The sequence below is a fragment of the Euprymna scolopes genome, chromosome 42 (genome assembly GCF_053919585.1).
Source record: "Euprymna scolopes isolate OS-2025 chromosome 42, ASM5391958v1, whole genome shotgun sequence".
Taxonomy (NCBI): Eukaryota; Metazoa; Mollusca; class Cephalopoda; order Sepiida; family Sepiolidae; genus Euprymna; species Euprymna scolopes.
The window spans coordinates 64,450,862-64,477,390 of NC_136523.1; the positions used below are offsets into that span (position 1 = coordinate 64,450,862).

General features: G+C 32.9%; 1 protein-coding gene and 1 long non-coding RNA gene across 3 annotated transcripts in view; one reads left to right on the forward strand and one right to left on the reverse strand.

Annotated features, from left to right (window-relative positions):
• LOC145267114 (inter-alpha-trypsin inhibitor heavy chain H4-like) overlaps positions 1–14,077 on the forward strand; it is a 25,083-nt gene extending 11,006 nt beyond the window's left edge. For both annotated transcript variants that reach the window (XM_080123141.1, XM_080123140.1), the window contains exon 3: positions 7,390–14,077. In XM_080123141.1, the coding sequence (XP_079979267.1) occupies position 7,390 (1 nt within the window). In that variant the 3' untranslated portion in view covers positions 7,391–14,077. The remainder of the gene's footprint in view (positions 1–7,389) is intronic.
• LOC145267116 (uncharacterized) lies at positions 10,353–26,529 on the reverse strand. Its single transcript, XR_013864826.1, has 5 exons — positions 26,376–26,529; positions 22,101–22,193; positions 17,497–17,685; positions 14,254–14,353; positions 10,353–12,374 (listed from the first exon to the last, which is right to left on the reverse strand). It is a non-coding gene; the product is annotated as an uncharacterized LOC145267116 (long non-coding RNA).

Consider the following 26,529-nt stretch of genomic DNA (forward strand, 5'->3'; position numbering starts at 1 on the left):
AAGCAGGCAGACGGAACAGAGTTCCACAGGCGTGCAGTTCTAAGAAAGAAGCTTTGCTCATGAAATCCGTGTTTTGATTTAGGCACAGATATAGAGTGGGGGAAATTTTTCACAGTGGATTCAGCTAGACGGGTGTTTCTCGTGAAAGTTTGGCGAGGGGGGACCAGGGATTGGAGCTCAGACGAGCACCTGCCATGAAAATAACGATAAAACAAGGACAGGCTCGCAACGTCTCTTCTGTGGGAGAGGGGTTGCAGGGTAGAGAAAAGGGCATCCCCCACTAAACCACGAAGTCTATTTTGTACTCTGTCAAGGCATGATAGGCTGTTTTTGGCAGCTCCTGCCCAGATATGGCAACAGTATTCCATCCTTGGCCGTACTTGGCTTTTATATAGATAGAGAATTGCATCAGTAGTGAGATATCTTCTGGAGCGGTAGAAGGATCCCACCATCTTTCCTGCGACCTTGGCAACAGACTTGATGTACGTGTTCCATTTCAGATCAGGAGTAAAGGTCAAACCCAGAAGCTTGTCAAAACATGGGGCCTCACCCAGACGAGAGCCATCCATCACAATTGATGCCAGCTGGGGATCAGAGCGTTGATGATGTAAGGATAGGAGTTTGGTTTTAGATGCATTAAAGGTAACTAGCCACATCTTCCCCCACTGAACCACGCGCTCGAGATCAGAGGAGAGAGAATCAGAGAGAACTTCGTCATTTACAGCCTTTGATGTGTTGCCGTAGATGGTAGTGTCATCAGCATAGATGTCAACGAATGATTTAAGTATGTGTTTAGGGAGGTCATTGATGTAGATCAGGAAGAGAGTTGGGCCGAGGATTGACCCCTGAGGGACTCCAGCATTTATATTGCAGGCCTCCGATTTTTGTCCATCTACCACTACTCTTATGAGCCTATCGGAGAGAAATGATTTAATGATTGAGAAAACATTTCCAGTTATACCGTAGCTGGAAATCTTGTGAAGTAGACCCTTATGCCATACTTTGTCAAAGGCCTTTGATATGTCAAGAGCAATTGCCCTAGAAAGGAAGCCTTTGTCAAGAGATTCACTAATCCTGTGGGATATAACCGTCAGCACATCTGCGGTAGATCTTGCAGAGCGGAAACCATATTGTGTGTCACTAAGAAGGTTGTTTCTGCTGAGGTGGTTGACTATTTCTCTATTTAATATTGATTCCAGTAACTTACTCATAACACAGAGAAGACTTATTGGTCTGTATTGAGAGGGAGATGACTTATCACCTGAATTCTTAAATACAGGGCAAACTGATGAGGTCTTCCAGGGGGTCGGAAAGCACTTCTCCTTAAGGCAGCGCTTAAATAGTTTCGTAAGTATGGGAGCAAGTTCTGGTTGAAGCTTTTTTAACACTATAATTGGGATGCCATCAGGGCCAGTTGCTTTACTGGAATCTAGGTTTTTTATTAGCTTGGCGACCTCATGCACGGATATTTGTATATTACCTAGCTTGTTCTGTGTTATAGGAGGAAATATGGGGAGTTGATGGCCTTCGTCGCATAGGGTAGAATTAGCTGCAAAGTTCTTTGCAAATAGTTTGGCCTTGTCTGACGCTGACGAGATAACACAAGCAGGATATGAAATCAACTTCAAAGTCTAGTGAGTGATGTCTTTTTGCATTCATATCACCATTATGGTGTTATTCTAGAATGGTCTTTACTGCTATCATATCAGATAAATTGTTCTCACACCTATCCAACCTTCTAGTTCCTCCAATCTGTCTTGAGTCTTGAATTGTATTCCAATCCGCTAATTAATTTTCATATTTTTGGCTTGTGATGCTGAAAAAAATAAACTCTCTCTGAGGTTTACAATCTTACAGTAACATTTGCTACAAAGCTTGCTTTGTGCATTTTTAGGCAGGATGCATTTCAGAAACAGGAAGGTATCTCAATCGTGATGATTCCCATATGCTTGGAAGATATCAAAATCAATAGTTAGCACCTATCTTCATTTGATCACAACTACATCCATAAGGGAAAGAGCTTGAATGCCTACTAGACACTATCCTCGAGTGTCTAACATCTTTCTGTATAAGTCTTTGTCAGGACAACCTGGCAGGAGGATACTTTTCCTTAAAGTAAACTCTGGCTAAATATAAAAAAATAACAGTATTTACAACCCAAATAAGATCTCTTCAATATGGTTAACACACACTGGCTTTTATGAGGAATCGTTCACCTTCTTCAAGTGATGTTGCCTTAAGTAATAACAGCACAAATCTGGATACTCCACCAGACTAGATGAATTCTTGTCCTGGAATTTAATCAAAAGATTACAAGAAAGATAAACTATAACATAGTTAAATGGTCAATTGGGGAGAGAAAAATTATGTTCTTAACTTCTTTACTAACTCAGTGTTTGAGATGTAAAGGAGAACTTTAATGGAATATTCAAATATTTATGTATTTCGTTAAGTGGTGGCCCCAGCGATAACATAAGAAATGACATTGCTTGATTTCTAAGAACTGTAAAATGAAACAAAAAGGGACAATAGATTTCTCCGAACATAAACAATTTTGAAACTATATTTTAAAACTATATGCTCCTTATATTGAAACTATCGAAATACACTTTGATTTCAGTTAAAAGACTAGGAAGTATTGATCGGTAATAGGAAAAAGTAGGTTTTGTTTATTCGTTAAAGCTACTGTAAATTATCTCCCTTTATATATTCGTGATTCATTGTCATGTATATGCTGTTCTACATATAAATGCTTTAATAATTAGTGTTTATTTTTTTTGGGGGGGGGGGGCGATAGAACTAGAAATCTAGACACCTAAAATGGATTTTCTTCTTCTTCTTTGTCTTCTTTTGATCATTTGAATTGTTACTTTAATTCATAACCATGTAAGTATATAAGAGAACGATTTATACGCAGTTATCTCCCTTTTACTCTTGCCACATAATCAGATTATTTACCAGTTGTTGAAAGTAGCATTAAGTCCCCTCTAAAAATATATTAAATACATCCGTGTACAAAAATTGAAAGTCGGGTAAGATAAACTAAAAGTCGTTAAGACGTATAAAGCAAAAACTTGCAAAATATAGCATGATCATCTTTAAATCCAATATCAACAGACACTTGTCCTAAACCATCCTCATTAGTAATCAAATTTTGGTAATCTTATTCATCATTTTCAATCCTCTCATAATATTATTCATCATTCAACCAACAATCCATCTATCACATTCTCTATCCTTGAGTTGCTTTTGACTTGATAAACGCTGACACATCAGCAAGCATTAAAAATGTGACCAGCTTTATTTGGATACTTTATCTTGACTTCAAATTTACACTTGTCTGACAATATTTCCAAGATAAATTTTTTGTTTTTGCAAGCATCTCCAATTTGTGGAACACATTACTACAAGATTGCTTCTCTGCAGATTGCAACATGGTCGTCTTCAAATCCAATGTAAACATTTCGCTCATGAACCATGTATTTGAATCTAGAAATCAAGAAAATGTGTAGATTCTTGAGTTCAATATAAAAATTCATGAGTTTCTGCACCTGAAGAATGTCATCAAAGATGAGAAGAGGCATACAAATAATCTTGATATAGAAAAAACAAATTGGAATTTTGTATTTTCTTTTGATCAGTTTAAAATGACAACTTTATTTTGGGGGCAAAAAAAATAAAAATAAAATATCTGATTTTTTTTGTGGGGAAGGGTATTTTTCTTGCCTCTGCTATGGCGAAGATTTTTAGTCAAATCTGTTTATGTACAGTCTACAATTTTCGCTTGAAAAATTGTCACCAAACTTGATCAAAATATCCATTACGGTCTGACTTTGTAACTAACATAGTTAAAGCCAAAGTTTGTATACGACTGGTAAGACGTGTTCACCTCAACCATTGATTCTATCTAAATCTTTGTTGCATTGAAAGACAATTTGCTAGTCAATCAACCCAATTTTTTACCTTTAATATTTACATTCAATTTGTTGCAAAGGTCGCTGGAAAAAAGATTGGATCATTCTAGTGCTCGAGAAAGTAACTGCCACCTGATGCAATTCATATATCTATATAAGAGTCAGATGCATTCTAAGATAAAGTACTGCTGCCACGTGTGTGTGTGTGTGGAGAGAGGAGCCACTCATGCATTATTCATTGCCTAGATAGATTTCAAAATCGGCTCCAAAATCTAATGCGGGAGTAGGAGTGCGTGTGTGTGTGTGGGGGGGGGTGATTTTACAGAATTGCCGTTGTTAGTTTCTCTCTACTCTATTCTTATTTTCATGGAAGCTGCTTAACAGAGCTTCAATCTCTAGTTATTCCAAGACATTCACAGCAAGAACTAATCTTCCTACTAAGTAGAAAAAGACTTTTTCTGTCTGTGGAACACATTATTACAGGACTGATTCCTTACAGACTGTAATTCAGTGCCAACAAGTACTTATAAGTGAACTGTGCCATAAGTAAAAATTTAGATCATTGCATTAGTATTACAAGTTGATTTTTTCTTTTTAGATAATTGTTATTTTATCAACTTGTATGAAAAGAGCTATGTAAAAGATGCTTAAAACCGTTTGAATTATGCAAATACCACCAGTAGTTCAAAAGTTATGAGAATTTTAAGTGCCAAAATTTATGCTTTTCTGTGGACATTTTTCTTTAGAAAAAGTGGGCTAAAATACGGACCTCAACATTTCAATAAATTTGGTTATTTTGCCACCATTTATCTATTTTTCAAGCTATTCTCATGAAACTTGAAAATCTTATGTAAAATTGTGTTCTCTTTTTGATTATGCAGTTAAATTTGATATATCTTTTCATCATAAGCCATGAATTATAAATTCAGACGTACAAATTTCAACTTATTTTAAACTGGCGCATGGTATCATACAGTGGGTGTCTATTTATGAACAAAACTAAGTATTATAGTAGTATTTAAATACAGCTTTATTGAGAATAAGTATTTTCCTGCCAAGGGAGAGCTTAATCTTGAGTGTAATGTCTAAAGAGCATTCATGGTCGGTATTTACTACTCCCCTCAAAGAAAAAAAAAATTGAGTAGATATGAATTAATCTCAGAAATAAATCGAAGAAAATTTTTCATATAGATTTTGGATTTCTGTAAAAGATGTCGACCAGAACTTATGCATTTTGGGACCAGTCCAATTTTCAATTTTGTAAATCCTCTCTATCTCGCCCCCTATTTTCTGAGATGCAACCATAAATCGTACTCTACATGAATCCTTAATGTAGCTTTCACAGTACCAGGATACCAGGAATCCTGACAAGGAACAACTATATATTCACCAGTTGATGGCAGTTTTTGTCATTTCTATTCTGTTGTTTTACTGAAAATTCAACTATATAAATAAAGAAATAAAATGGTAATTTTTTACCTTGTTTCCACCTTAACATTTAAAATGATTACTTTTATATGTTTTAGGGCATGCTGAAAACGAATATTGCATTTAAATTTTCTGCAAATAAGTAGTTTTCCGGATATTAAGCAATGTCATTTCTTATGTTATCGCTGGTGGCCATCTTGGTACATGCGAGCGCGCAAACGTAACCCCGAGAAACTATGCGCAAACGCATATACCAAGATGGCCACCAGCAATAACATAAGAAATGACATTGCTTAATATCCGAAAAGCTACTATTTGCGGAAAATTTAAATGCAATATTCGTTTTCAGCATACTCGAAAATCTTTAAAAGGTAGTCATTTTAAAGAAAAATGTTAAGGTGGAAACAGGGTAAAAATTTATAAAATGCATCACAATGAAATTCTTTTTCGAACTGCCTAATTATTATTATTTAGATATCTTCAGTTAAAAAAAAAACGGGTTTCTTTTAGATTTGAAAAAATGGTCTTGACAATGGGTTAAATTCAAGTTTCACAATATATTTTATTTAATAGTACAGAATAGTTAACAAAACACCCTTCCATCCCATGTTAAGAATGGGTTTCTAAATAATAACATTATTTCAGCATGGTAGCATAAGTGCACAAGTACCTTATTTGTTATATATTTGTTTCTTTGTTTTTTTTACCATTAAAAAACAAACGCATGTACTTAGTACACTTTGTTGTTTTTTAACGTTTTTAGTACAAGTGTACTAAAAACGTTAAAAACAACAAAATAGTATTGTTTGGAAATAAAATTTGAAAAACTTGATAATTTTTTTAAATTGACAAACTCAAATAAAGAATGAAACTTTTTTTCTGCTTTCGTTTTGAAAGCAAAAGAAACAGTTTTCTATTTTTAAGAGAATACAAACTCGTTAATACGCTGACAGCGATGGTTAGCACATAACGGGCCGTTTCCCTTTAAGCGGATTTGAATTTCTTTAAAAGATAACGTTTTAAAGAAATTTCTGCACAATTAATAATTATCAAATATTTACATATTATACATGAAAATAATTCTAAAACATTTATATGAAAATGGATGATATGTGCCGATTTATCTTATCAATTTTGAAATATTCTTCGTCAACTTTTCTCAGTCGTAACTTTGCTTCCTGTGGTCGTAAAAATAAAAATCAAAGTCCAGTAGAGATGGACTTCCTTGTTTATATAGCCTGTAAAATTTCAGCCATATCCAATCAAATTTGACCCCGTGCATTTGTATCCAAACATAACATATGAAATGTAAACATTGAAAAAAACAGTTTCCCCTTTTTGCTGTCGTCATTTTTTACCGTGTTTTTCATTTTTAACTTGGAACACAAAATAAAAATAGATTAACATTATTGGAATGCTTATTCTATTCTCTTTCCATCAATATAATTCTTTTAAAAATTGACCAACAAATAAAAAAGATATGACTTGTTGAAGCACATTAGCTATGTAATATTGTTGATGTCCACGAATATACAGCATATGCTTGTAATGCTAATTGTATTGATCAATTTTGGCTGACACCCATTCCTTCTCATTAACCTTTGTCCTTGACTAGCATTCGGCCTTAATAAGTAGACACAAAAAAATGTCTATTTTACATGTCAGGCAGCTTTTAAAAATTGTCTCCTAAACTAAACTTTATCTATCACCATACCTTTATCTCTTTCTCTCAAATTCATTCCATATTCTTTTAGACTTCCTCTGTTAACTGACCCTGCTACCACAACTGATCTACATCAATTAACTCATGAACTTTTACCTATATGATCATGTCTCTTGTTATAGGCTAGTTTGTTGTAAAATAGAAACAACCAAATCAAACTATAAGCCATATCTTATAATTAACCGTTTTCCTCTTAAAAGTATTGATATGCTATAAAACAAACAAAACTGTATCTTGAAAAATTATCACATTGTTATATTTTTTTGCTGAATATTGACTTATATTATTTTCAGAATTTTATTATCTTCAAATTTTTATTTTCAGATCTGTTGAAGAACCTCAAGTGAAAAAACTATGTTACAAAAAAACTTAATATTGACATGGAAATTATTTTTATTCTTTCAGGATGAAAGCCTGAAAATATTGTTTTAGGATCAATTATTATTTGATCATCCAACAACTATATATCCTCCATTATTTTTATTAATATTTCACTGCTTTATATTTTTATATGTTTGCTATTTTATTAACATTTCACTATACTACCAGGCATTTCCAATTCCGATAGTTTTCAAATTTTAAAACAAATTATTGTCATTGCTCATGTCCAATGCAAATACAATAGACCCACCCACAAAATTAATGAATTACTCATAACATTTTATTTAAGAAAAATTATTATTTTAGAAAAGTTATTTGATCTTCGTATAAGGTTTCGTTCTTGAATTACATCTCCAGGCAAACAGATCAACAAATTTTAAAAGTACCAGAAAAGATTGATGCAATCAATCTACAAAAATATTCAATTTTTAAAAAGGAGGACATAACTCTTATCTTTTGGAATTTCCGCTTAAAATTGCAGATTATGTCCCTTATGTGATTTTTTTTTTATAGGAATGTGTGTCAAGTTTTATTTTTGTCTTAAATTTTGGTCATTTTTTATTATATTTATTTGGGAATTTTTGAAATGTTTTTCTTGATTTTTTTTTGTTTTTAATAATTTTGTTTGATACATACAAAATGATCTTACACATTTTTAGCATTTAATAAAAGAAAATTAGAAGAAATAATGGCAAAAAATATTTTTAGTTTCCAAATTTGCATAGAATGCCATTTTGTTTTATTTAATTTTTTGTGAGAATATCTAAAGTCAAAGATTTACACTGATCACCCTTGATCTATTGTACAAATAAAAGATGGCATTCATAAAAAAATTGTTGCCATAGAGTTATGAACAACTTTTGAAAATGTCTTCAATAGTCTTTGGATAATAATAGCAAACATTTAACTGATGTAATTTTAAAAGCGAAATCAAAACAAATGGCATTACATGTACTTTTGGAAAATGAAACTTTTTTTTTTTAAATTTTCATTATTTTATGATTTGCTTTTATTAAATCTATGAATATATGTTCGATATTTTTGCTACACTCTGCATATAACCCTAACACCGCACTATGTTTTTTTATTACCGGTGAATCCTAAAGGTATGTTCTTCAATTCAATTGCGAATTCACATCTGTTTCAACAAATAGTTCTCTTTCTAACATTGTCTTTCTTGTAATATCAAAAACTGAAAAAATTGTTCAAATTTAATCATTTTAAAAAAAACTTTGTTTAAAAATTTATTAAGTGTTGAAATTATTGCCAAGTGAAAATCATTCAATTGCAAACAGATAAGGTCACAACAATCATATTCTTTTTTCAAAATTTTCTTCAAGATCACCATATATGGAATTCATTTTAAGCTTGGTCTGTTGAAGAGTTTACTAAAATCTAATATTTGTTCTTATTCTTTCACTTTCTGAATCTTTTTATTCTAAATTAATTTGAAGACGCATTCAAACATTTCGTTTCTGAATTTTTGAGATGACGATTGGTTATTTGTATTATTTGAATTCTTTGGACTACTGATCTCATCTTCAATGTCATTTTCACAACGTTTTCAGGTGTATCTTTTTGAACTCTGGAATCTTTCTCTCAAACTCTGGAATCTGCACAGAATTTCAAACGGAACCCTTTATTTAATTCACAGATGTAGCTTGCTCTCATTCCGCCAGCCATGATAAAACATGACAAGATGACATTAATCCTAGAATACAACATTTCTGATAGATTCTTACCTCATACTGCTTACATTTGGAACTCCTTTCTTGCTCCCTATTTCCCTGACAAATTTAAATGTAATGCGGCATCTATTTTTTATTATAATTTTTTTTAATCATTTTAAATAAAAACATTCTTCTACAAAATTTATTTTATTTTTCAAAGTTTTTGTGACAAATTTTATATAAATCAAACGTGAAACAAATTTTTAAAAAGATAGTCTAAATAATGAAGTGTACATATTTTTTTAAATTAAAAAAAAAATTTGTTTATTTTTTATTTTTTAATGTATTTTTACAAAATTTTAGACTTCATTGAATTATTTCCAAAATTCTCGTCATGATAAATCCAAATTAAATTCAATCCAATTGAGAATTATTCTCAGATTCTGCTGATTCATTTCTTTTTTTCAACCATTTCTGTCAGACGCCACTTATTGAGAGATTGAGAGGTTTTCCACATAATGGATTCTGTAGGAAGTGTCATTCATAATATATCATTCGATTCAGATTAGTACTTAATTTTCATTTTTTTATAATGGATTTAATTTTTCAATTTTGATTTACATGATGTATATATTATTTTTAATTTTGATTATAGTTTATATTTTTAAGAAAATTTTGATTTATATTCTTTTTAAATTTTGATTTATATTTTTAAATTTTTAATTTATAAAGTGCATATATTCTTTTTTAATTTGATTTATATAGTGTATATATTTTTTAATTTTAATTTATATCACATATATCTTTTAAAGTTTTCATTTATATGGTTTATATCTTTTAAAATTTTGATTTATATAGTATGTACATTTTCTTAATTTTGGTTTATATAGCATTTATATTTTCATTCTAAGGCAGCTTTCTGTTTGCATTATTTTTTTAAAATGTGTTTTAACAATTGTTTTGATTTTCAAATTTTCTAGAAGAAATTTCATATGTATCAAAAAAGATATTAGTCTAAAAACGTCAGTATGTTTTTTAAAGCTTTGTTTATATTTATAATTTTTAATATTTTTACAGGATTTTTAATTGATTTTGTTTCTGAAAAAATCCATAAATTTTATTTAAATAAATATTAAGATAAAATCCAACATCAATGATTTTTGAATAAAAATTATACTTTCTCTGAGATGTGTGGTTTGTGCAAACCATTGACAATCAAGACTCTGAGATATGGTATATTTTACACACAAGTTTATTAGTCATCAACAAAGGTAAAACTGAAAAATGATAAAAAAAACATTGCTTCAGAAACACATAAGTACAAAATAAAGACAGGAAGTTTATTAAAAATTATAGAGAGCTGTGAGCTTAATAAAACAAAAGAAATAAAACTAAAATGCAATGTTAGCACTATTTAAGTCTATCCTTACAGAAAGGCAATAATTTCTACCAGTAATGCACGAAAATGTTGACATAGAAAACTATACCATGAGGCAATTAAATATATAAGGGACACAAACCAAAAGTCTCTGCTAAGTCTGAAAGAATCCCATAAAAAAGAGTTAACAGAGATAAGGGACCTATTCTATGTTAGAACAATTCTGCTTTGAATTTAAGAATTTTTCAGATTTTAGACTAAAAGTAGTGTCCTCTGTGATTCAGAATCCTAATTCACAGCAAAGACATGCGATGACTCATGTGAAATCTAAAAAGAATCATCGTTTTTCTTGTCTGAAAGTAAAAATCTAGCATACTTCATTACGATTTAAAAATTACTTAGTTCAGCATGAATGACTACTAATATGAAACATTTTCTATAGCAATAAAAATCAACTTACATCAGTGATAAAACAAAAAGGAAAAAATTTTAATAGATTTAAGATTTTTCTTCATACTTTTTTTAATCAAGATAACAAATTCTTGTTTTTCTTTTCCATGTAAATCTAAAAATTTCCCGTGAAAAGAAATAGAGAAAATTTTTACAACGTTTAAATTTCACAACACATCACTTGTGAACTGTTTTCAGTTCAGCAAATAATGTAAAAAGGAATAACTCACATTTTCAATTGAATATAATAGTTGTCTAACTTGCAAAACTTACAAAACTTTTATTTCCTTTTCCATATAAGTTTAAATATGTGAAAATAAATAAAACTTAAAAACTAATACAACTTTACTCTATCCTGTACAACGAGCAACTAGATACAGCTAGTTTCATATAATCATAAATCATTTATTCAATATCAGTGCAATATATAATTCCACTACAAATTATTAATGAGGCAATATGTCCCCTCCAATTTTTAGGCCCAATATAATTTATAGATATTTTCTAAAACATTTTTGTAACAAAGTATTAAACATATGCTAAGCAACTGCATAAATGGATTGATGTTTAGTCAAGAACAGTTCACAAACAACTATTTCATTTGGAGCCACTCCTTTCCCTTGATTGCCTCAACTTTGATTCTCACCTCATCATGCGATGAATAATCAATGGGACAACATGCCCCTCAAATATTTTCGGTTTCATGTATCAATCTCCGTAGATTTTTTTAAAAGCATTTTTATGATTACATATATTAACTATTAAAAAAATATAGGTACTTATGCATAATAAGGACTGTTCTATTGGTGGAATTTTCTGGGAAATTTATGTAAAATACCGAAAAGTGTTGAAAAGTTGGGTCAATGAAATTGCAGCAGCGAACATCATTTAAGAAAACATTTGCCACTCCTTTCTCTGGATTGCTTCACTTATCCTCAACTGAATATTTAGCAAGGCTGCATTAAGTACTAATTCTTGAGTTTTGGTATGACTTGATTTGAACCCTGGTGTCCCAACAAATTAGCAAACGTTCTAATCATTATGTCAAAAAATTTGTGAGAAAAAAATATACTACTAATGAAAGAATTAGAATGAAATAGTTTCTAATTTTTTTTGTAAAATTGTCTTTATTGAAATTATCTTTTCCTAATGTATAGAATTCCAGATTATCTTATGACAGAGTGAGTCAACTATTGGTTAATTTATACACATGATCACCAATGTAAAAGAAGTAACTTAGAGTCTACTTCCTCTTTTCATCCTTCACCACATCAGGCAACTCCCTTGCCTTTTCTTCTTTTTAATCAGTGGCATTCGTTTCCTCACTGTTCCTATTCTGTCCAAACAAATTCGGTGACATTTGATCCGCCTTTTCATATCTTCACATATTTGGAAGTTTTAATCTGTGATTGCATATTCCGGTGTATTACCTGCAAGCATAAATAAATCTTGTTATTTTTTATAACTACTATTTTTAGTTCTTTTTTGTTTTTCTATAAGATCTATTAAAAAGCTGATAATTTTTTACATTTCATATTTTATTAAACTTGAATCAAAATTGTGTAAGATGGATGAAACAATATCAAATGTATTTTATTTAACATCAAAATAAAAAGAAAACCTTTTGCAAATATAAAAACATTATTTAACCATTGACTTATTTTATACGTTTTAAATTTTAATCTTTTGTGTTGATTGATATATATTTTAATTTTTGTAACTGTTTTCAAAAATAAAATTATTACAAAAAATGTTATTTGATGTTATTTTTTATTGTTGATGTAACAAAAATAATTGTATTATTATTGAGGACAGAACAAAATACAAAATAATGATAAATTCAATTGTGATATTAAAATTAACAAAAACAAAAAGTTAATAAAGTTGTTAATTTTGTTTTTATCATATCCTCGTTTCCAAATGTATCCAATGCATAAGGAGTGTGTTGACCTCCACAACCTTTGGAAAACTAAAAATCATATGGAGCAGAAAAGATTTGTCTCATGCTTTGAAAATCACTCTGCAATGTAATTGATGCTTCCTAAAACTACATATGCTTCTGAGACTTGAATATCAAAGGTAGAAGATAAGCATAGGCTTTCCATATTTGAAACGACTATTCAAGAACTATGGTTGGCAAAACACATCTGGATGGCTGCAAAATGACTCAAAGAAACTCTTGGTTTTGAAATGACATCGAGGTTATCAACAAAAGAAGAATGAGTTCGTTTAGCCATATTGTCAGTAGAACTCCTGACAGCAATGTATACTGACCATTCCAAGAAGAATTTCCTTGTAAAAGACCTTGTGGTAGATCTTTAATACATTGGACTGACCAGATCACAGAAATCTAGAGCTTCCTTTGCTAACAATAGAACCATTAGCAAATCACAAAACAATATAGAAGGGCTGCGTTTCCAGAAAATGTGTAAAATCCTTTGAGGCTTACACGATTAGGTGAAGTAAGTATTGCAGATGTATAAACATTTGTGTGCAGCCATTATGGTCATTTCTTGATCTTTTTTTTTTTTTAATGGAAATTACTCCAGACAAAACATGAAGCTACTTGGTCTAAGGAGCTAAAAATATATATGTATACAAGTGTTATTCCAAAAGTAAAGTCTCCTATTTTTTAAACTCAAAAAGAGCTGTGAAGATGGGAATGGTATCATAATAACGAGTGACCTTTTGTGCTCCAGAATTCATTTCGACTGAGCTTCAATCTATGGTCCCCCCTCGCAAAACTTTCACAAGAAACACTCGTCTAGCTGTAAACACTATCAATAATTCCCCCCACTCTTTATCTGTGCCTAAACCTAAACGTAGATTCCATGAACAAAGCTTTTTTATTAGAACTGCACGCCTGAGGAATTGTCTTCCGTTTTCCTGCTTTCCGGCTGACTACAATATGGTTGTCTTCAAGTCTAACGTAAATAAGTTCTTGATGAGCCGTTCCATATAAGTTATCAAATTTAACAAATTTTCATTACTAATGATTATTATATTGTCCAATTTCTACTGTACACTCTTTAACCCTTATCCTTGAGTGGCCTCTTGGCCTTGATAATGTGTTGATACCTATGAAAAAAAAAAAAAAAAAGAAAAAGTCCAATGTGAACAAGTTCTAATTGAATCGTCCCCCTAAGTAATCCAAGTTACAAAATTCCCACTGTTTACTATGCTAAAATCACAATGACTAATGTATACCTATTAACCCTTATCCTCGAGTGGCCTCTGGGCCTTGATAAGTGGTGACACCCATGTAAAAAAAAAAAAAAAAAAAAAAAATTCATTTTTCTACATAGTTACCATCATTCTTGATGCACTTTTGCTTGGAATTCAATGATGTATCTGCTTATGACATGCATCCGTAACAAGGGTTGCTTTCTTAGTTTCACACCGTCAATATCTGCAACAGATGAAACTTTCAGGTTATGAATGCATAAGTTCAGTCCTCATAACAATGCAATTGGCAATAACTCTGATCCATTCAGACAGAAGAAAATAGAAGGCATTACTTTTGAAACACCACTTGTACTGCTTCAAGGTCAAAAACTAATCAACAAAAAGGGTTAGATGGATAAATTCCAACACAGAAAACAACAATTCTTCCCCCTTTGTCAGAAACATCACTCATGAAATATGAGGACTAAAGGACAAAATAAGAGAAACGAGTTATGATGCACCTGAAAGCAGTTTTACAGAAATAATGCAAAAAACTGTGTAAAAAAAAGTGGGTAACTTGTATAACCATACGCTTCGAAGATAAACAAAGAAGAAAACAATTAAAAAAAGAAAACGGTTTGGGAATCTTAAGTAATTTGGTGTGTTTGTAGTATTATTGTGAATGAGAACTCTAGCGAGGATTTTTTTTTTTATTACATTTTCACCCTAAACAAAGCACAGTGCCACTTTTGATGTAGGGGGCTACTATCAGGAACATAAGTTGCAGGGATACTATGTAGGGAGTTGAGCAGCAAGATGTCTGTTCACATTACACTTGAACTTCTGCATGTCAGTACAGTTGGGAAAGCAGGAACTCTAAAGGGAATTCCAAAGTCTAGCAGTTCTGGAGAAGAAACTATTAGAGTAGAAGACTTTCTGACATCTGAGTATCTCTACTGAGTAGGGGTGGGACTTAGCTGCTTGTTGGGGGGTGGGGTACAAGGGCTTGTAGTTCGTCAAAGCATCCACCATAAAAATACTTGTAAAACAGACAGAGGGATGCAACATTTAATCGATGGGACAGAGGTTGAAGCTTAGATGACAGTTCAGGACGTATCAGGTTGGCGACTCTTTTGAATCCTGTCCAGCAGATGCACCAGCCCAGATGTGACAACAATACTCCATACATGAGCGAATAGTGGCCTTGTACAGGTACAGGATACTTTCAGGCATAAGTACCTTTCTAGCACGGTAGAGAGAGCCCACCTTCGCAGCAGCCTTATCTACACAATGAACATCCTTCAAAAAGCTGCAAAACAAGATACGAGATCCAGTCAGTGAAATGCTGATGTCGCAATGGCAACTACGAGGAAAATTATCATCACCATCGTTGTATTCAGTTTAACATCCATTTTACATGCTGACAACTTTAAAAAATTGACATCCAAAGTAATCTATCTGGCCAGGGATAGATTATTTTGGAAGTCAATTTCTAAAAAGCTGTTTAACATATCCCTCTTCTTCTCAAATTTATTTTTATTAATTTCTCCCATGTAAACTTGCACATCTCCTGTGACTTAGACTTGTTGTCTTAATTATTCTTCAATAACTCATATCCATTCTTTCAATGTGGTCATACCATCAAAGTCTCCTGTTCTAGACACAGTTCTTTGTATGGTCTAAATTTAATCTTCTGCTGAGATAATTAGAGATAAGCCAGTCTTTTATACACATTATACATCCACTGTATCATTCTCATATCATTTCTCCTCCTGCAATCCTTATTAGCCAGGTTTCACTTCCATACATTATCACAATGTACACACATGCTTGATAGATGCTTCCATTTATCAACAGCAGTAATTCATTGTTGGTTAGTAATGGCAGAACTCTGAACTTATTTCATTCATTCCTAATTCTTGGAATTACACTAGCACCTGCTCCACCCTGTGTGCCAATAGTATCACGAAAACAACATTTTTCAGAAAATTCAATAGCTTCACCATCCAAATGTACTTTGTCAACATCTAAGTTCTCATTTCCATTATCTTGCATATAAACTGGTTATTCTCTCTATATCTCTTGACTCTCAGACTAATCTATCTATCTATCTGTTCTGGGGTAGTTAACACCTCTATGTCCATGGACAATATGGAGTCGGCTGGCTTATATAATGCCAGACATTTCTACCTTCAAGCAGAAAGTGCACTCACTCGCAGTAAACCCTAGCATTCTTTCACCTTATAATTGTGACCCCTTAAACCGGATCACAACATTGACAATGATAGGATTTTGAAAAGGTACCCACAAGGATCTCTTTTGGATAAACGAAACTTTTATTCAACAAACTCATATTTTTTCTACCTTCTTTGAAAATACAACTATTGGCTCCACCAGTATTTCAACAACATGAAAAACGACCTCGGAAAAGTTTCTTTATCAAAAACCATGAGTAGAAAAAACAATTTAATTACTGTGACCTTAAAAATTCTCTATTGATAATCTGCATGACATTTTTTTCTTAGTAAAACAACGAGAAAAAGAGAAACAAAAAAGGATCGAAACCGCATTCACTCCATTACGAGAATTCATTTTTATTTCATTTTTCATTTTTATTTGAAATTTTTCTCAAAATTCTTTGTGTTTTTAAAAAAAAAAAATTCTTAAGTGACTATTGTTCTCCACGGAAGTGGTTCGGATTTATCCATTATAAACCACTATACTTGGTGCAAAATTGGATGATGATGATGATGATGAGAACCAAGAAAGTTGCGCATTCAATAACTGGAGAAAGAATAAGATTCGAAGGTGAGGTTACCACTAATGTAACGTTGAAGGGAAAGACACTGAAAGTCAAGATGTTTGTATTAAGAAACACTAATAACCTTTTTGGTATGGACTGGATCCCAAAATTTGCACTCTGAGACTCGTCCATTAGTGATTTTTGTCAAAAAATGGATAGCCTTACAGCCAAAGCTGAAAAACTAAAGAAAGATCTGAAATAGTTGTTCCCTAATGCTTTTTCAGATAAACTAGGCTGCTGTACAAAATTGGTGGTGAAGTTCAAATTACAAGATAATATCACCCCAGTTTTCAAAAAGAAACAAAGCGTACCAATGGCCTCTATGCAAAAGATTGATGAAGAACTGAACAGACTCATCAAAACAGTAATTTTGAGCACAGTCGACTACAGTGAGTGGGCTGCACCTACTGTATATGTAAAGAAAAAAAAATCTAAGGATATCAGAGTCTGTGCAGATTTCTCAACTGGGTTGAATGCAGCACTAATGGATCATCATTACCAGCTACTCAGCCCCCAAAAAGTTTTCACTACACTAAATGGCGGGAAAATATTTTTTAAAATAGATCTGAGTGAAGCATACTTACAAATTTCCATTGAAGAAGAAAGCTTGAAACGTTTGTGTATTTCCACTCACAAGAGACTATTTAAATTCAATAGGTTAGTTTTCTGAATCAAAGTCGTACCAACTATTATTCACCAGATAATCAATACGATGTTGAGCAGCCTTGATTTTTCCATCAGGAACTTGGACGATATCATAATGAAAAGCGAATCTATAAAGCAAGATAGAAAACACGTTTTTCAGGTGTTTGAAAAGAATAAATGAGTATGGCTTCACACTTAAAGACACTAAATGTGAAGTTTTCCTCAACAAAATAAAGTATTTAGAGCAGATAATACACAAAAATAGTAGACGCCCCAATCTAGAAAGGTCCATACCAATAAAAAATATGCCTGAAACACACAATATAACAACACTGCAAAGGTATTTTTGGCTTAGTTAATTACTACTAATCCTTCATTCTTAATATGTACACATTGCATGCACCTTAGGAAGGACAAGGTTTGAAACTGGACCACAGAATGCAAGGTGGCATTCGAAAAGCTGAAAGAGGTGCTCACATTGGAACTATTCCTGGCTCACTACAACCCAGATTTAGACATTATTGTCACAAGTGATGCGAGCACATATGGAATTGGTGTGTGTATTCTGCATAAAATACTGGACGGATCTACAAAACCTATAGCGAATGCGTCGAGAACCCTATTGCCTGTGTAAATTAATTATTCACAGATAGAGAAAGAATCCTTAAGTATCATTTTCACGGTAACAAAATTCCACAGATACCTGCATGGACGACACTTCAAATTACAAACGGATTACAAACTGTTGATATCTATCTTTGGCTCGAAGAAAGGGTTGCCTACACATAGGCTCCAAAGATGAGGAACAATCCTATTGAATTACGACTTTCATATGGAATTCCTTCTGTTAGGGCATGCAGACGGACTATCCCGGTTAATACAAGGAATGGTAAACCACTAGAAGACACGGTGATCACATCACTACGATCAGAGAGAGATTACAGTTCGATCCTATTCAACACTGTGAAAGAACACCCTCCTACTCTGGATGATATAAGAAAAGAAGCCAAATGCAACAACTTTATTAAAAAAATTGCAGACGGATGAACAAGTAGCAGAGGTTTTCTCAACATGAGCCCAGGTATTATTAAATCGGGAGATAGTAGTTATTTCAGCAACCCTCCAAAAGAAAATCTTAAAGGATTTTCACACAGGACACAGGACACCCTGGCGCCATCAGGATGAAAGTAATGCATTCATACGATTGGATTGGCTGTATGGTCTACGTAGTGGAAAAATCACATAAGAAACACTTGAACCAGATATGCAAACGTACTTTGGATGAATCAGAAAAATAAGAGATGTTTGACCTACTGTATGACATGTTTTACCAGAAACCCCCTCAAACAAGTATCGAAATACATCGTTCTGGCAAAAAAAGGAAACAGATAGACCCCTTAGAGGTTAACCCAAGAAAGAAAAACCATAGAGATATTTTGGGGAAATAAATCTTCGGAGAGGGGGAGTGTTCTGAGGTAGTTAACACCTTTATATCCATGGACAATATGGAGTCGTCTGGCTTATATAATGCCAGACATTTCTACCTTCAAGCAGAGAGTACACTCATAGTTTAACCATTCCCAGTGAACTCTAGGACTCTTTCACCTTATAATCGTGACCCTTTAAACTGGACCACAACACTATCTATCTATCTATCTTTATATATTCATATTTTTCTGAAATACACATGTCCACATATATATATATATATATATATATATATATATATAAAGAACAAAGAATTAATAAAACATGTTAAATATGTTTATATATATATATATATATATATATATATATATATATATATATATATATACATATATATATATACATACATATATGAAATGAAATGAAAAAATGAAATTGCAGCACTAAACCTAAGGTATGTTTAACCGATTTCCTCCAAAGGAAGAAGTTTCATGGAAGTATGAAATTCACAAGTGATCCTCAGTCGCATGTATATCCCCTTTAGGGAAGATGACCATGTTTGGTTTTTGAAACTTTTGCATGGAAGTATTGACGTCCTCCTACATAAAGCGCTTGGAATTCCCAAATACCTATTTGGTATTCCCAAATTGGTCACCCCTCTGATACTGACCAGATTCATCATTACTTAACTTCAGTGATCTACCGAGAACCAATGTGTCAATGTTATTATGCTGTGTTGGTGCAAAAACAATATAGTTTTCTCACATATATTACTTTTATATATTATTAATGATAATGATTGATAATGATAATGATTCATTGATATATATATATATATATATATATATATATATAGCCATGTTATATATAATTTTGAAGCGCATTTTTCCCTCGATCGAATTCTGTTATTCGTTACTGTTTTCAATCTCTTCATTCATTTTTTTGCAGGCTTTTCGACAGCATGGACAAAATTCAAATCCGAACGATTTTCTTGTTTCAGTTCCAACTATGCCGAAAAGTTGCTGAGACAGCTTGTGATATCAATGATGCGTTTTGCCCAGGAACCACTAACGAACGTGTTGCACAATGGCGGTTGAAGAAATTTCGCAATGGTGACGAGAGCCTCAAAGATGAAGATGGTCATGACTGGTAATAGTAAAAGGGTTTCACGAGAGAGCATACAGGAACGTATTCCACTTGACACAAGAAATTGGTGACTTGATAACACACTTTCTGTCTCATTTATGTGGCCAAGCCAGATTTTGTGCATTTAAGGTTAAATGTATAAAGCATATGGACCTTGATATATCTATGGTAAAGTCATTAAGGATCATCTCCCTCTCCTAAAGCATAGGTACCGAACACAGAGGTAATGGAAGAAGGTAGATGAACTAAAGGAGCTGGCAATTAAAGACACATGCATCACAAATAGTTCTATAATCAGCATTGCCGTTCACTCAGCAAACCAGGTTAGAGACTCGTCCTGATCCAGAATCAGGAGAGTAAATATCTTCATCAGTGGATGAAAACAGGGAGGATCATAGGAACACAGAGTAACCGACAATACTAGGTATGAGTAGATGGTAGTCACCGTCAATTCCTTCGGAAAATCTATTCCATTGAGGATGACCCATCTCATACCACACTGGGTACACCAAAGCCACCTCCAGATCTGGATCCACTATGGAATCAGACCCCTGACGAACCAATGGACATTGGTCAGGAAGTGGATCCACAACACAGTTGTGATGACAAAATGGAAGTGGATGACATTACATAAACGGGGTGGGGGCGACACTGAAAGATATTCGTAAGCAGTCGGCCAACCACCAGAAAGATAAAAATACTTCAAGCTACTAACCCGTTTCTCTTTTATATATTTTTGGCCCAACTACAACACGTGTACACTGAACTATTCTCTCCTTCAACAAGCCGGTATAATATTCAATCTATGCGTACACACAAGAACACTTTAAGCTACTAACCTGTTTCTCTCTTATATATTCTTACTAACGAAGACAATGAAGAAAGTTTAAATGTTAAAATGAGACTTCATTTCATTGTCTTAGCTTTACAACAATTCAAATGCATGGGAAGTCACATGAATTCTCGGACCAATGAATTTGACTACATTCATATATTCTGTGGTCACGGAGGAGAGGGCATGCAGAGGTGACATTTATGTCCCTTGAACTAGCCGGAAGTAGGCAGCAGTTACCTCCCCTTAGGTCTATAAAAATACGAGTATGGGCACCTGTGCCTTTCTTCCAATACTAAACACTCTTCCAACTCTTGTAAAAATCAGACAATGAAATGAAGTCGCATTTTAACATTTAAAAACAACTTCATTGATTACTGTTATATCCGGTTTCAACGGTATATAATAATATGACAAAATACGCCGAGTGGGATGCATAACAAAAGAAGGTTTATTAGTACTTCGTAATAATACAAATACAAAATGGCTACTTGCTTTTGAAGTTAGATAAATGTAAATGAAGGTAAAGAAAAAGGAACTTAGCGTGTGAGAGCTAAACGCTCGTCCCTGGGAAGCTTGGTTAACCGGAGTACACTTGTAGAGCCCCACTCTCCCCAATAGTTTACTAGAGTGTCCGACGCGAGACTGCAAAACAAGACAAGGTGCCCCCACTTTAAAATGGCAGCTCTTTTATATCTTGCTTCATATCCGGTTCGATACGTAGTTATGTCCCTTATAACAATTATCTTCGTTAGTAAGAATATATATGAGAGACATGGGTTAGTGGCTTAAAGTGTTCTTGTGTTAAGGATAGATTGAATATTATACCGACTTGTTGGAGCTTTGAATAGTTCAGTGTGCACATGTTGTAGTCAGGACAAAGGATTAGACAGTCTTGAGACGTTGATTAGATAGGCTGATTAACGTAGAAAGAAAGAAAGAAGAGTATTCAGTGTGTTTATGTGTTGTAGTGGGTAATAGGAGTGAGCATATAGTCTATGTATCGACATGAGCAATCCTGTAGCATGAGAAAGAAAGTTTGTGTATGTAGCACATGTGGACAAAAGATTAAAGAGTCCCATAGCATGAGAAAGAAGGTCGTGTGTGAAGATAGCCATGTTAGCTTGTGGTACTCACATTAGCCTGGGCCAAAGTCCCAAGTGATGTCTGCTGCCTGCCAGAGCAGGAAAAAAGAAAGAGAGCTTGTTTTCACGTTTCGTCTGCTACACTCTAAAGAAAGGAAAAGACGTCATCTCTTAGCCAATAATTGATATATTCTCAAAAGCTTTTTATTGACAAACACGGTGCATGGGATATTTTTTTTAGAAAGGAAAGAAAAATAAAAAAAATTATATGTTGGCCAATAATTGATCTATTCCAAAAAATCAAAATACATTTTTTAGAGAAGTGTTGCTCAACACAAGCCTTCAGCTTTCGTTGGGGAGGAATTGGGGTCCAGGGAAAATATATGGGAGTTGTAATTCTATGATTTTTCTACTAATGTAGATTCATAAAATCACTGTAGTAAATCTCCATTGACCCTGAACAACAGAAATAGTTTAGTCATTGATATTTTTTATATTAATAAAAAACATTTCCATTTTACTCCAAATTTTTATTAAAAGATTTTTTGACACAGAAAATGGGCCACAATGGAAAAATATAAAAAAGTACAGGTTTAGGGTATTTTTAGTCAAAGAAGTTGTCCTGACTTTTAATAATGCCTTCCAATCAGGCCCTTAACTTGGATCATGCGGCTTTCATATTGATGCCTGAACACCAGATTGATACTCATTCTTAGTGTATGGTTGGGTGGTTGGTGTCTTTCTCAACTGTATCACATACGTAGATAGTTCAGATGAATTGCTAGAAGGGGTAGGTAGATATTGGGATTGAGGAATTGTAGAAGTTCTTGAACAGACATTTCTGGGTTTTGCTGGACTCTGGTCACTCGCGAATGCCTTCTTTTAGCTGCAATTATTTCATTCTTACAGTTATTTCTATCTTCTTTAAATGTTTATCTATTAATAGTTGAATTTTGGTGGATGAAATGTTGGAATCCATACTGTGCAATGATCGCTGCACACGTTAGAGTGAACCATCGAGGTGGACTTTCTCAAGACCACAACCATCTTGACAAGACATGGCTAGTAGCCTAAAAGCCACTCAACACATGCCATCATGTTCTGAATGACAACCTTCCTTGAGTTTGTGACTCGAATAAATTATCTGGTTTGCAAACCTAAATTGCTTAAGGAGTAGTTAGGCTCTGCCTATCTCCTGGCTTTCACACTCTTCTTTGTCTATTAGCCACAGAGGTACCATTAGGGACTCAGCAGACACCCAGTGCCTGACCTTGTTTCCTCACTAGAACAATGAACACCATCACCCAACCCTTTCTTCCTCCCATTGCTTTTCTTTCCCATCTCTCTTAAACCAAGCAACTCTGTGATGCTTGCTTGCTGCTCATGTCCATGCAACTAGTCTGGGTCACTCTTATCTGACAGATTGAAGGTACAGGTTTGACAATTTGTCTGGCTGCTGTATTCCGACTGACAGTACAGGAACCCTAACTCTTTGGTAGCACTTAGAGTAGCTGCTCCATCATCATTTGCATAATATCAGGATGGCTATAGTGCCATGTCACGCATGGGAAAGGATCCTGCAATTATCTTCAGTGAGCTTTTTCGAGACCATAACCATCTTGATAAAACACGGCTAATAGTCTAAAAACCACCAAACACATGCCAGCATGTAAAATCTATGTCAAACTGAATGAGGAAAATAACAGCAATCTGTGAACACTTTAAAATTAAGGTTACACGTCATGGTGAGTGTAAAATAAAATCAAAAAACATGCAAATGCTGTCGTCACTTTTGCCAAACATATAAACATTTTCTAATTTTCTTATAACAGCTATAATAGCTCAGTTGGTTAAGAGTTAAACTGGAAAACAAGATTTATGGTTCAATCTCTGATTTAGTCATCAGATATTTTTCTTTTCTTTATTATTTGCATATTTATTGAATTCAACAAAGAAATAAAATATACAAAATATAGGTTCATTTCTTGCAACAACAGTGAAGTTAAAACGCACGATTTCAAGTTAATTCAACTACACACACGATGGTTTTTATTTCTTGCTTATGTATTTGTGATATCAGTCACAACTAGTGATAGAACGATTCCACTTTTTTTCTTGATTCTGATACAAATAACAATTCCAATAATTTTTTTTAATATTTAGTTATAGAGTTTTTTGTCTTAATTTTTAAAATACATTTGAGGGGAAGCTTATTTTATAGGAGATCTTTCTATTTCTTTTTTCTCAAGTTTTTTTCTTCTTTTCTTGTAGAACATTACACAGTATACTGCTTTGATGTTCATTTCTACCAAACAACTTGTGAAAGTGATGTTTCTATATTAACTACACATCTAACACCAACACTCGATGTAATGCTGAGAAAATATTGAAACTATATCTCACAAAATTAAATTGAACTCTTACATTTATTGGGTTAATGAAATTGCAAAAATAACTTTGTAATTCCCACCTGGAATTCAAATTAGATCAAACTTACATAACTCATCTAAATATCAAACAAGTTTTTCAATCTATATTATATTTCTCATAGTTTGTCTGTCTGTGCCGATTTTTCTTGAAAACTACTGCGCCGATTTGGCTGAAATTTTGTATAGCCTTTTGTTATGATAAGGTGCAGCGAACTAAGTATTATGGTATCTATTAAATATAAAGTTAAGGATTAATATAGATTAATAAGGATTAGTCATTGCATTACCACATTTAATCTACAAGTTTGGCATAAAGCACTCATTTTAAGTCAACGAGCCATAACCTTTGCTAAAAGTCTAGTTTGTTTTATATTCGTAACATTTGTGGTTTCCAGAAAATTTGATGATTTTGACAACGTGGAATAATTCCAAACTTTGAAGTGATAGCGAGTTGACAAAGGCAGCATATTGTGAATGCAACAACATATACTATTGTGTAAGCTTCAACATATTTATAGCAATTAAGAAATTGCACAATATGTACCATGACTTATGTTGAAGCGAGTCAGCCATTTTAATGTAGGCACAAAGATGCCTCCACCTGAATTAAACATTACTTCATTTTAACTATTAATAAATTAATTATTTTAATGTCTTAAACCCCTCAGAACAGAGTTTGTCTTGATTTAAAAATATTAAAAAAAAAAACAAATAATGTTACAAAATATTTTATTAAATGATTAAAATAATTTTTTTCTCTTCTTTTTTTTTCTGAAAGTTTCGACGTCAGACACGTTTTTTTTCAAAAGCTGCTTTATTTAAAATTTTTTTTCCTCATTATTTTCCAGTAGTATAAATCCCAATGAGTCAGAAAAGGTTACATCCAGCGTTCTCTCTCCACGGAGGGGGGGGGGTTAACTCCTCGAAATTAATATCACCAGAAAAATGACGAGAATAAAAACTTAAAAACCAAGTCTTATTTGAAAAACAGGTGTCTTATAATATAAGTCTCAGAAAAAAATGCGTCTTATACCAGAAAATAATGAGAGAACAAAATGATTTTAATTATATAATAAAATATTTTATAACATTATATTTTTCATGTTTTACTAAAATTCTCAAATTAAAATTATGAAATAATGTTTTCAAAGATGTGATCAAACTCCTGTTTAAAATTCGACTAATTTTAAAACAATTTCATTAATTTAACTTTTGCTTAATATTTAAAAAAACTTACAAGACTGCTTCACCATACAATCATTGCAAATTTGAAATGAATTTGGAAGCTTTTTAATTATACTTTAAAAATAAAAATAAAAAAAATTAACAACTCCCGGACAGCACTGAATACAAACAGCTAGTAATGAACACAAGTAAAACGTCCTATTTTCTGTATTTCTGAAAACAGCAACATATTTCATTTTAAGGTCACAACAGAAATTGATAAATGCAAAATTCTTGGGACATTGCATCCTGCTTTTAATGTTGGGATTGGTTTTTATTTTCCTGTTTATATGATTCGACCACTAAGAATCAATGTTTGTTACTTGTTTAAAGAGTAATGCTGAAATAAATAGTCTAACTTGTATACTCAATGCAAAGCTATGTAGTATGTAGTGGACTAGTTATTATATTATTATATATATCCCCCAGTCGTACAAAATAGGAAAAATGAATTGAATTGAGAAAAAAACGAACAACGCGTTTATTGAAATAAACGAACTAGAATTTATTTCATGAAGAAACAGATGAAAGAAAAGGGTACAGCATGTGTTTAGTTTGGCGTGCGTCTCTCACTGTTTACTGGCGAGAAAGAAAGTCTATTATTGTAGAGAGAGAGAGAGAAAGAGAAAATCAATCCAGGCCATGAAGATAGAAAACATGTAAGGTGTACGTACTTTCTGTTGACTCTTGCCTCACACATAGTAGCAGGTGACGTGAGGTGCGCGGGCGCGCGCACCCCGAAAGGGAGCGGATGGTCCATCAACTGCTCAGCTCGGGAGCTGAGTCGAAAAGAGGAGGAAACAGCTCAGGTCTCTTGCTTTTATAGTT